Source organism: Neodiprion virginianus, chromosome 1 (assembly GCF_021901495.1).
Source record: "Neodiprion virginianus isolate iyNeoVirg1 chromosome 1, iyNeoVirg1.1, whole genome shotgun sequence".
NCBI classification, from domain to species: domain Eukaryota; kingdom Metazoa; phylum Arthropoda; class Insecta; order Hymenoptera; family Diprionidae; genus Neodiprion; species Neodiprion virginianus.
The window spans coordinates 4,135,252-4,148,411 of record NC_060877.1 but is presented as its reverse complement, the minus strand read 5'-3'; the positions used below and the strand labels follow the sequence as shown (position 1 = coordinate 4,148,411).

The 13,160-nt window shown below is 34.2% G+C and overlaps 1 protein-coding gene across 5 annotated transcripts in view; it reads right to left on the bottom strand.

Annotated features, from left to right (window-relative positions):
• Positions 1 to 2,054: 2,054 nt before the first annotated feature.
• Positions 2,055 to 13,160, bottom strand: part of LOC124310186 (rap guanine nucleotide exchange factor 2-like) — a 73,548-nt gene continuing 62,442 nt past the window's right edge. For all 5 annotated transcript variants that reach the window (XM_046773970.1, XM_046773971.1, XM_046773968.1 and 2 more), the window contains 11 exons: positions 12,874 to 13,096; positions 12,457 to 12,761; positions 12,186 to 12,370; positions 11,897 to 12,108; positions 11,584 to 11,815; positions 11,108 to 11,404; positions 10,666 to 10,983; positions 9,298 to 9,414; positions 7,498 to 7,605; positions 6,295 to 6,468; positions 2,055 to 4,791 (listed from right to left, as the gene is read on the bottom strand). In XM_046773970.1, the coding sequence (XP_046629926.1) occupies positions 4,760 to 4,791; positions 6,295 to 6,468; positions 7,498 to 7,605; positions 9,298 to 9,414; positions 10,666 to 10,983; positions 11,108 to 11,404; positions 11,584 to 11,815; positions 11,897 to 12,108; positions 12,186 to 12,370; positions 12,457 to 12,761; positions 12,874 to 13,096 (2,203 nt within the window). In that variant the 3' untranslated portion in view covers positions 2,055 to 4,759. The remainder of the gene's footprint in view (positions 4,792 to 6,294; positions 6,469 to 7,497; positions 7,606 to 9,297; positions 9,415 to 10,665; positions 10,984 to 11,107; positions 11,405 to 11,583; positions 11,816 to 11,896; positions 12,109 to 12,185; positions 12,371 to 12,456; positions 12,762 to 12,873; positions 13,097 to 13,160) is intronic.

The window sequence follows — 13,160 nt, the reverse complement described above, 5'->3', positions numbered from 1 at the left end:
GAACTTTTCCCACAAACTTAGATAATGTCGGGTGGCTTTTATCATCAAGAACTGCAGAAATTGTGCACCTTCGATATATAAATTTCGATTCAAAAACACAATTGCTTCGTATCACGCGAATAATTAAAAATTGAATAATACCATTTCTGAAAGTTGGCTTAGCTGACGGTTGAAGTTTAGTAACAATTTATATAAAAAAAAAGTACGTTTTTTCTTCTGGTCAATCATAATTCCCTGACTTTTCCCGATAAACGAAATTCCCCGACTATTCTAGGTTTCCTGGTCAGTCGCCACCCTGAACAAAGTGTATACACCCAAGTAGCTCGCTTAGTGCAGGTATATATATATATATATAATATATAAGCATGAGTGTAAACGTTCCCAAGTTGAATATCAGTGTGTAATTTACACACAGCGCACACACAGATGTGGGGGGGATAGTCCAACTTAGGAACGGCTTGAGAAAAAAAAATTACAATAAGAAATAAGGATACATATAACGAACAAAGTTAACAAAATGAAAAAAACATATTGTCAAAGTATTATTGTACTATGACTTTGAAGTTTTATTAAACAAATTAAATACAAAAGTTTTCTTGTCGCATGCTTATTATGTTATAAATAATTAAAATAACAGAGACAATTATATAAATTAAAAGAAAAAAAAAGATGAAATGAAACAAAAAATAAACAAAAAAATATATATATGTACCGTAGTATATGTATTCAAAGAGTTATCATAATTATTTATTATTATTATTACTATTATTATTATTATTATTATTTTTTATTATTATTATACGTACGAAAATTTGAATATGCATATGAACATGAAATTTTTTCTCCGAGTTCTTTCTCTGTTTGCCAACATTGCAATGAATGTACGTACATACGTTTCTTTTTCTAACATCGGTATTATATGGTTAAACTACAGTTCAATGAAACTACGCCACCGGCTGTGTCAGACTTGCCCACATCAATCCTGCTCAATTTCGCAATTAACAACATTCCAAAACATTTTCCCAGTGAGTTAAAACTAATTTTACACAAACAGGAATCGTCTTATTTTCTGAGTCAAGTCAATTGTTTGAATAATTTATACATAAATCGTCCAATGTCAATTTATCTAAAGATGAGCGACGAACGTGGTGAAAATAATACCTAATAATAATGACAATAAATAAAAATTTACGCAAACGATCGCGCGGTTATTGAACTGATAGAATTATTACACATGTATCGTAATAAATGCGTAATCGCGAATGAATACTCATTTTTATTTTTATTTTTTTGTGTTAAATGAAGCAAAATTATTTTCAAAGCCACTTTACTTGCAACAATTGTACGGATATTGTGCAGTCATCTGATTTCTTGCCATTGTTTCGAATTTCAGGAAGTATACTTCAATTACAGGCTAATTTCAATGATTATCATACATACTTGAGTACGATAATTTTTCTATTTTTAAAAGGAGCATCACGATTTTTAAAAACATAAGATATGTACAAGTGTCGTTGATGCTGCAATTTCTTCACGAAACGGTTGAAACGGTGTTTTTTCACATTCAATTTAATATTCTGGTGCTATTCATATGCATCGTCAGTTATCATTGCAGCGAAGTAAGACTGAAACAAGGTGACCAGGAAGTCAAATATAGGTACATACATTCAAAATTCTGTGATAATTGTTTTTCGTGCAAGAAACAAGGTAGTAGAAAAATAAAAATAATGAAAATTAAGAAATTTAGTTCGTCTCGGTTCTTTTAATTCATTCAAGTAATATATTTGTTGGAATAAAAAAGTATTTTTCCTTGTTGATCGAATGACAAATAACACGGAATGTTAAAACGAGAAGCAATATACATATATGCATAAAATGTATTTTCAGTAAAATTTCGAGCCCGTTATTATCCACTTTTGATTAATAAAATTAACGGTGAGGCTGAGAAGGCGGTTAATTATTCGAATAAACACAAGCCTATAGGTACAGTCGCATTAATGAAACTGCCTAGTGGCATATGAAAAATTTCACGCGTTTCTTTTTTCACTTGTAACGTTCATTTGACTTCGTGGACACTGAGTGGGTATTTTTTTTTTTTTTCAATAGTTTGGTTTCATCTTTCTGCATTGCACTATACCAAGCTGGTGGCAGAGAGATTGAGGTGAGATGGTAAATCGGGAAATTCAGGCTCTTCTTTAAGCAATTAACCACAACAGCCCAATAATACATATACATACAGGTATCATCGTTACTATAGCTACGTAATATACAATTATTATTATTATCGTCATCATTAAATAATAATAATATATATATATATTAGTTTATAGAAAATTGCAGTTTAAAGTAATACGTTACACTTTTTGTTGTTTGTTGCTTTTCTTTTTTGCAATCGACGCAAGGCTGAAATGTTGGTTTGTTTACTTTTGCGTAAAGATTACCCATGATAAAACGAAATCAATGGACGCGAGAGAGAAATGGATATACATACATACATGCAAATAAATAACAGTAAATATACTGCAATATTTTCTTTTTGTTCTTCCTCCGAAACGGACACTTGTTGCGCGTATATTTTTTCCTAAATATTTTATGCCATGTAGAAAATGTATGTTTACCGTCACGCGTACGGAATAAAACCACTATATTTACGATTCATTTCTGCATAGAAAGATACCCGTGCCGTATTACTGCGGAGAATTACTGTACGCGTGTGTATGTATGTATAAACAATGTGATATAGAAATTGTTCGTTTTGTCACGCATAATCCATAACTCGGATTGCAACATTATTTCAACATAGAGGTACGCACGGAAAAAGATTTGTTCACGTTATTATAATTAACAGTTTTAGACGCGAATTTGAACTAACAATAAATCTAATTTATGTTCCCCTGGTCAATAGGAATCGATCGCTATTATTATTATTACTATTAATATACTAATACTATTATTATTATCATTATTATTGTACTATATTTACAGTAAACTGGACTTATTACAAAATTTAAAAGCTAACTTAAAATTATATAATACAGAAGCCGCGTTGTGTACAGCAGCTATCAGCAATAAACGATATTTAACATCTTTGGGCTCAACTTATTACACATATATTATATTATATTGTATTGTATTATATTATATTATATTGTATAGAATATTGTTATTATTACTACTTTTAAATACAAAAATCAAATCAGTTTTCCAAATGTATATGCATAATATTCAATATCGATTTGAGATGATTTTTTTTAATCATTTTGTCGATAATCAATTTCTTTTTCATTCCGTTTTCTTTACTGTCTTAATCATAGTCAATGCGTTGGTCATTCACAGTTTTCTTTTACCTACGTCTTCTTTACTGTATAGATCGGACGCTTTTGATCCGGTTTTCCATTTTTTTACAATAATAATAATAATAGTTTCTCAGTTATAACGTGAAATGTTATTGATCTTCGACTTTTGTTGAAAAAAAAAAAAAATAATAAAATTTGTTTTCGAGCGTATATGAATAGTATACATATATTGTTTTGTATATTCATAATAGTCTTTCCTGTTTACAAATTAATTTCAATGTCAGATTCAGATCTTTCGTAAATCGAGATTTTATAACGTACGCACCCGTATCTTGGTAGAAAATCATGAACAAAACAAAATAAGAGAAGAATTAAAAGAGTTAAAAGAAAAAAATAAAAGAAAAAACTAATAGTTCGTTAAAATATATATCCACGATCCACGTTATAACGCTTGATAATTCTATTCTTTGAGAAAACAATTGGTTAAATATCGCCGAAAGTGAATGATTTATTAAAAATGAATGCGAATCGTTTACTTCCACATTTTTTCAACTAAAAGATCAATTCTATCCAAGCTTACGCAAAAGTTATCTCGTTATAAAATGTAATATATTATTATTATTATTATTAATCGTTATTACTATTACTAATAATTCAATAATAATATTATTATTACTCTATAATGTGTACTCGACATAATCTGTCTTTAGCTGACGGTGGAATATCTTCTAGTAAAATATTGGTAAACGTGCATATTTCATTGCAAAATTTTTCCCACAGCTAACAATGAAAATGAGTAAAAATTAGACGTATTTTCAATATTTAATATTCACTACATGCATAAAAGAAGACGGAGCAAATTATAATTCCACGTCTTTCAACATTCACTTTGTCAAAATATATATTTATATAATATATTTGCGCTATAACCGAATATTTATTCATATGTACTCTCGCAGTCTTGTGTAGAAAATTTTTAGCTAAAGATCTGAATAGATAACTGATCGATGTTATCCGCAAGATCGGTCGGACATCCAACACATATAGTATATATTTGTGTCAGTTTACATTTATACATAATATATGTCTTGTTCGTCAAATCAGCTTCTTGGTTATTATTCCTTTTTCAATTAGTCGAATTTGCTACCCATCGACTGTTATATAATTCAAAAGGAAGAACCTGTTATCTTTTATTGGCATCTATTCTATTACATACCGTTAAAACGAAAATAAAAACAAAACAATTAGAAAAAAAAAAAAAAGATATGGAAAATGTTCCAGCACTTTATAGTTTCGGATCAATCAGTTCACGGTGGTATTTAATTCGCTATCATTGTTGTCACTATTATTATTTTCTCTTGCATTAAATGTCGGTTTTTTTTTTTTTTTTGTTTTCCTTTTTCTTCCAACAAGAAATTACCTAACGTAAAAATAAAATCGGCTAGCTTTAATCTTACCGAAGATTACACCGCCGAAACTTGAGCATCCTCGTCATCTGTAACAATATAAATTTCTATTGTATTATGGCGTTTCGTTTTTCCACCTGGGATTCTTATTTTGGTAACAATCAAACGCTACATGTATACATATATATTTATATATATATAGATTATGTATTTTTTTTTAAACGAAAAAGTTCTCGGTGGTTTTTTTTTTAACGTTGTTACATTTGTTTCATTTTCACGAATGCGCCTAAATTCTACTCACCCTCCAAATACCGCAGCAACTACCATGATTTTTTATTGGCATTTGTGAAAATGGACGAGAAAAAAAAAAAAAATTAAAATATATGTATATAAATACCATACGTGCCAAAGTTTGTTCAAAGTAGTGAATTATTTGCGGATTGAAAAGTAAGGAAAAATAAAACACATATGTATAAGTAAGACGAAAATGTAAATCCTGGTAGACTGTCGAGTAAAATTTTGTCCTAATTTTTCTTCGGCTGGAATTTCGATGAAGACTTTGAATGGATGAAAAAAAAAAAAAAAAATTATAAATAAAACTTAGGAGTATCGGTAATGACAGCGTAAAGTAGAAACGAACAATAATAAGAAAAAAAATGAAAAACCTCGTTTTGCGAATGTGAAAAAAAGCGATTCAACAAAGCTTTGTGATAAATATCGTAAAAGACGAGAAGCAAAACAAGATAAAATAAATAAACGGGATTAAATTTAAAAATGTGTAATATAATGTATATATAAATACGGAGTTATTGTACAACAAAATGCAAGCAAGTAAGAATAAATGGTAGAGCTGAAACAAACAGGCACGGTGCTTCAAGATCAAATAATGTGCACAGCATAACACAGAAAGTACGTACGCATATCACATCAAGTGCAAAACACTCATTTTACGAGTTATTTACATCTAAAGACGAGTTCGTGTATATTGCATATATTATACATACATATGTGTGTGTTTGTATATTCATTTAATTATGTATTCATTTATTTATTTATTTATCAACGCAGCTTACTCGGAGTTTGTCAAAGTAATTAAATATACAAGTGACACATTGCACCGCGAGGAAAAAACAAACTAACGATAAGTGAATATGGAGACAAAAAAGATTAAGAAAAAAAAAAAAAAAAAAGCCTTTGTTCGACGCATGGAAACACGTTTTAAATTGTGCCAACAGAGCAATAATATTTCTTCTTTACGAACACTCTTAAGGTACACGAATATCAAGATCAATTTCAGATAAATCACAGTTAGATTTGTAGGAAATACAATGATATTATTGCTCCGTTCGATGGCATTGAATCGGTCACACAAGAATAACAATAAATTATGGGAAGAAAGGAATAACGTATCTGTACTTAAGGGCCGTAAAATTGCAACTCGGTTATTGAATGGAGAGAGGCAATAAGAAATCATTTTTGTGCACCGACACGTTACACGTTAAACGATACAGACATACATATATTGGTGATAACCTGTGGTGAAATTCTTCATGACCTTTATTTAAGAATACGTATTTGTAGAATTTAAGTACCATCATCGTGGTCGGTGTGATACGTGACCCCCTCGTGGCTATGGGCTCTGCCCAATCTGTGGAGCCTAGCCATCTGCGCCGCTACTTTATAGGCAGGTGGTTGGCGGGTTGGACCACCTCGCATCATCATTCCTCCAGGAGGCAAGCCAATACCAACTCCTATACCTGTAAGCCCTATTTATCCAGTACACCATACTCGCGAAATTTCAGGAATGATAAAATAACAACAATTTATAAAATAGCAAATGGAAACAAGAGTTGAAATTTTATTCTATTTCATCATTCTTTTACAGTTTTACACCGTAACAGTTATTGTTACATCAATTGGTTCAAAGATTCTATCTTTGACTCAGAACTCACGAGGGTTAAAATTCAAATTGATTTTGCAAAATAATATTTCAACATTCCTGGGTATGACACAATTTATATAACAGAATTAGGAATTGAGGTATTGTCAGGTAGTATTTTTAAAGATTATTTATACCTCAATGTCTCGCACACTAAAAACCGAAGGTCGATTAAGTGAACCGTAAATCCTGGACTGTGTGAAAACTGAAACACCTCAGAAATTATACTGAAAAGCTGACTTCAATCTAAACTCAGTCAGCGGTATTCTTCTCAGCCCAAGTGTTACAAAATAAAGTAAGCTGATATAGAATAATTAGCAATTGGAAAATTTCTTCAACTTTTTACACCGTCCAAGGACATACAACAAAAGTGTGTTCCGAGTGAAAATACGCATAAATTACTATACGACACTGAAATCATTGATATACCAAACCACATTATTCACAAGCAATTAAAGATTAAATAATACATATGCGAAACATAAGCAGACGTGACAGCCGACACCTCTTAATGTTACACTGCAAAAATAAAATACATGACACACTACTAAATAGACATAGAACTGTGCACAGGTACATATAAGGAACAATGTCCGATCCACAGTCAGGTAACATAATAATTGTTATATTACCCTGTACCGACACAGCTACACACAAGGTACGCACACGTTAGTCTTAATACAGGTGTTGCGTTAAAAAATGAAAGAAAAAAAATGTGGTGTTAGGTAAGCAAAGCATAACAGCGGCAGCGACAGTAGCGACTGTATTTCAGAAAAGCTAGACACATAATCTCAAACCGCAGGACACTTCTGCTTTACCGAGATGCTACACATTGTACTGCGGTAAGAAAACTCACCTTGAGGAGGTTGGGGGTGGTGATAGTAGTGGTTGTAGGTGGCAGGAAGTGGAGGCAGCACGGCGACTGCGTGTGGGAACGGAGGTAGTCCCCCCCTCATTACAGACCCTGCACCATACACCACACATACAACATTACAATGCAAAGAAACCAACCAATCCACCCACTGGCAACACCTACGATTTCTTTCTTTTTTTTTCTCATTGAACCTCTACTTTTACAGGTGTACGACTACTTGCAACACGAACGAATGATGACGAAATCGATCGTTGACACATGTAAGTTATTATAATTTCGCGTTATCTACTCTCATATACACGTAAAATAGTTCAACACAATTATCCTACAAGTACATAAAGTTTGACACAACGTATCTTACACAAGTTACTACCATAAAACGACCAAATATTATTGCAATCGGTGTGTACATAAATACAAGTACGAATACACGGCTTTGTATACCGTTTCCATTCACTCAATCATCACCGTATACATTACGGTACTAGAAGATTACAGGTTTAATAAATCTCTATAGTGGAGAGGATATGTCGTACTTGTATCCTTCATTTCAATAGTAATCACTCTATACGCATTTAGATAACAGAAATCTATTTTTTTTATGTCAAAAAGCAAATAGGTATTATATTTCCTCTTATTACTGTTTCAATTACATCTTACGTGTATCTGCTTTTTATTTGCTGTAACAAGAACCAAGCTCTGTACAGACAGCGATGCGCAACAGATTTATGCAAGGGGTGATAATACCTTCATCATTATATACAGGTACGAATGAAATGAAATAAAAGCTACAACTGAAAAGTTTTCTCCAAGAAGCTTGTAAGCGATTGTATTTTGCATAAGAAAAAGGAATAAGCAATATCCAATAGATTTTGAACAAATTACCGAAGGGCAATGATAATTTGTAGTTTTTTTCTTGTTCTTCAAACACGTTACATACTTAAATAATTATATTCATATTCTGAGAGAAGCGGAGCGACATGCGACATTCTCAATAAATGTATTGAAAAATAGCCAGACCAATGAGGCATCGGTGAATACCCTTTAGTGTCTGTTAACTGTTTTTATATACTACCAATTCTCGAATCGCTTTCATAATCTTTTACATAGTCACCATATTACCCAATATAGATATGGATTCACCGTCAAAGCTAGAATACAAGCAAGCTCAGCCGGCTTCAAATTAAATATCTACGTCAAAATCGCATGTACGAATTAATTTATTTTCTTCACCATATTTTGTCACTATAATAACAATTATTGTAAAATTTTAATAAAATTTACAATAATTTCTGAGATCCTTTATAAGGTTCTTGCACAGACCAAAATTACGGCGCCATGGAATACCTTAGAAAAGGATCTTATGTCATCAAATACTATCTGTCTTCGATAATATTTGCTATTCAAAGTATATTTGATACACCACTGGTATGACTATAACGCTCAATCAAGTAAAAATAAACTGAAACAAATTTCGACATGTTTTTTGGATCTTGTAATATCGTATAGCATTATTTGTATCGATTGCCTTTTATATTCTATTTTAGAATTTATTTTTAGTTGAATTTTTAAATGAAATTAAAAAAAAAAAACTTTTTAATTATTTACACGGTTTACAAATAAAGCAATATTCTGGCAATAAATAGTTTCAGCAATACGTACTACAAGACCAAAAACGACAATTCACCGACACATTCTATTGGATACCAGAGGAAAAAAAAAACCAAAAACTACCCTTGCCTAAGATGATGATAAGATTACCTCCTAAGATATGCGACATACCTTGCATAGCCGAGTGTCGTCTCTGCGAAGGAGGCGGGCTGCCACCGGCTTCAACGCTGCTGCCACTGTGACTGTCCAATTGCGTACTGTGACCACTGTCACTGCTTGTCACGGAACCTGTCGATTCCCCAACACACGTCTATCACTACCGTTTCTAGCGGGAAATCTAGATTCTCTATACACCTACTCTGTGGCTCATTAAATTTACATATCGGTACATTCAGAATAGGCCAAGATTCAACAATTATTCATTCCTCGAGCTCTATGTACCGCTTTGACATTTTTTGGTGACAATATTATGTACGCAGATCACTGTTTCTTTAAGCAACGTTAAAACTTTAATGATAACAAGCGATGTCGCCAAAATGCATGTGATAGATTTATTGCAAAAGTTGCTTTGCTTTGCAAATTATCTGATGCAAGAGTGCTCATTTTTTTTTTTGATTTAATAATATTAACTAAGATTATAACGCAACGTACATACTGCTAGCAGTAAATCGATAGAGATAACGCAAAACATAAAATTCTATATTTCTAAAGCCTTTTTTGCATGCTGCTAGTTACCAGATTGTCTAATTCAACCACCTACGCGATCAGAAATATTATCAACTAGACTGCAATGAGAGAGTGAGGTATGATGATAATTAGATGTTTCTGATAGTTAATAAAATATATGGCAGAAGATGAAGTTGAAAACATATTTCTGATAGATATTGATCGATATTTTGACCAATTTGTCGTCAATTTGCTTCAGTTTATCGGTCTGAAGTCAAGATAAATATTAAAATAACACATTCAGTCATAATTCATCAGTGGATGAGTCGACACTCACATTGTTTACTAAATTTAACTCTAATTAACAGATTGCAAATTACTTTGAACATACATGACGCTTTTGTTTCAGAAGATGTTTACGTCTACCTGATTAAAATGAAAATGAAATTTCGTAAAATTTGATATACGGTAATTTGTTGCACACCCTGTGGTATCTGAACGATTGGCATTATCTACTACAGTGCAATAAGTGTCAGATGTGTGACTAAAGATGATAGATGGTTAAAAGCACATACGTCGTGAATTTAATTCCGTTGTGTCATAGTAAGAAAGACATATTCAAAACACCAGCCGTAAGAAGTCGAATAATATTTTTAAAGTGCGTAATACCACGAAAATTATTTACCTATACCTCGTATTAAAATTGCTCTCAAATAATCCACTGCCTTGTACAACTGACCACCACTTTCTTTCAAGATCAGTAAACATTATTATTAACAAAAAGAAAGACTTGCTCTAACAGCAGATAAGTACACAAGAATTAAATTTAAAAACTAGATAAAAATAAACAATGAAAATACAAAAACAACTCACCACTGGTCAGTGTTTTTCTCAGAGGTTGCAGATTACTCAGACTAGTAACACTGCTGCTTTCTGCACTCAGATCAACAGGTGGCGGCAGTCCAGAAGGTGTATCGCTATGCGATCTCTCGTGCATCGGAACCCTCGTTGCTGATCCGACTCTTCTCGGCGCTCCGGGACTGGGTTCCAAGCCACCCGCATGCAGAGCTAGGCCAGGTATAGGAAGTGGAGCTGGGCAGTGTTTTGGTTGGTGAGGTCTTGTCTTATGAGGGTCGGATAAGGCAAGTATTTTTCTCTGCGCTTGTGGCGATGCTGCTCCAAATTTTGTACCTGCGAGTTATTGGAAAACGAGACAGTTTCGAGGAATTCATGATTCCCAATTTGCAGTTTGTACAATTTCCTTTTTCTTTCCTCTGTTTGTACGATCGCGCGCAAACAATAGACCATAGCTCACCTTGTATGCTTTTCCGACCTTCGCTTGTGCTACTCGCGCTGCTCGTCGTCGACAGCGTAGGTGACGGGTGTCTCCTACCTCTGTTGGCCAACGGCACGGCGGCAGCAATCGCGACCGCGCCCGCGTGGGGTTCGCACTCGGCGGAAAGCGCGTGCAAACGCTCTTCATCTGTGATCACTTCCATGTTGGCTAGGTAAGCTTTTACTCTGCGAACCATCTGAGCCTCTTCGAACATTTTTTTGGGATTCGGGGCTGCCGTTGACTTCTTCCGTCTCTTCACGGTTGCCGTTTGTCCCCCTTTATGATTTACGGTTATATTAATTGATGAAATTCGATTCATTGCCGAAGTCTCACAGAGATGAGACCGTTTTTACTAATTTAAGGGTAAAGCGAAGCTGATCTGCTCTGAAATAGTCCTTCAAAGGGATGTCAAACTGCTGTAACGTGGCACAGATTTTAAGAGAAACGAAACGCACCTTGATTCGCCGAGTTCATTTGATTCATTGACACCATTGCTGAGCTTAATGCTTGTCCTCCGATGTCTGTCATGGTTTGCAAATCATACTGCGAGGAGCACATTTTCGTTAGTGTACGCACCTCCTTGGCGATCATCCTGAGCTTTTCAAAATTGATTAGCCCTTCAACCCTGGAGTCATTACCCAGATGAATGAAAGTCAAGTCTTTTTTAACAACTGGGTAAAAAGGAATCTGGAAGAAGAAATGAGTGTCCCGAAAATTTCACGATATTCAAACAGAAAACGATCGAGAATGATAGATATCAATTCTTACGATTGGCGGTTGAGTTTGTTCCGATGCTATCAGCTGCCTGTACTGGCTCATGTTTCGACTCGGATCCATGAGTTTTTCCAGATCATTGAATAACCTTTGATATTTAGTAGGGAGTTTCTCCCAAGTTGCTCGAAGACGACCAACTGCCGCATGACCCAGCCCAGAAACGATTGCGAACATTGAGTTGAAATTTTTGCACTCTTTACATTGCCCTGTAGAATACGTAAGTCACGTTTATTTTTACGGATGTTCTTTGGCGCGGTGATCGTTTGATGAAAACCAAACTTACGAGCAATTTTGATAAACTGTTTGATGATTTTGCTTCGTCTGACAAGATTGTGCTCCGAACAAATTTCTGTCACAACCCAGAACATTTCTCTGTTGACGAGCTCGGCAAAGTCCCTGAGCATCGGCGTGCCATACCTACTCCTTAGCTCAAATAAATCGTCAACGTATTCGGTCGATTCGATTTTCCTGATAAAACAAAAATCTTGCATATCACTCGGAAAACTGGAATGAAACTATGCTCAATTGAGACAACTGATGTTTGATGAGTCTACCTAAATATGCTGAAATCTTGCAGCGTCAACTGAATCGCAACTTCAACAGCATTTAGATGGAGGAAATGAACTTGCGATTCGCGGACAAGTTCGGGCGCCTGTTCATCGGCAACAAGAGTCTCGGATACACCCTTTGTTTTTAGGTAGTAACGAGAACTAAGACCTATCGTTTCCGCTAAATTTTGCAGATTATCAGCCAACTGACGTTGCTTGATCATACCGCCTTCCCTGACGCTCACCTCAGCCAGAGAGAAATTCGAACTGCTATCAGTTATACCAAATTCTCGCAGAGCCAGCATTACAACCTATCGGAGAAATGTTGTTTTTTTTTGTTTTGTATTCAGTTTACTGCAATGTGGTACAACAATAATAGGTAATTTTCAATCAATATGGCTTGATTTGTAAATCAATTCTTACCTCGTGAGCTGTTGTCTCTTTGTGTACTAATAAATATTTACAAGTCTGGTCAGCTTTGTAAACCTTGAGAACGTGTTCAGGATAATCTGGCGCACGGTCGTCGTAATATATCGTAGTGAGATCTGGATTACTTCTGGAATGATAGAGGTTCGAGGTTTGGGTGAGTCCCGTACCTGGTGGGGTATGAGGAGGACCTAGGGGGTCATCAACGTGTACGCCATCGCTGAAAAAATACAAATAGTTGATTAATTGCGAACTTTGTTAGGTACGAATGTCATCCGAGACGG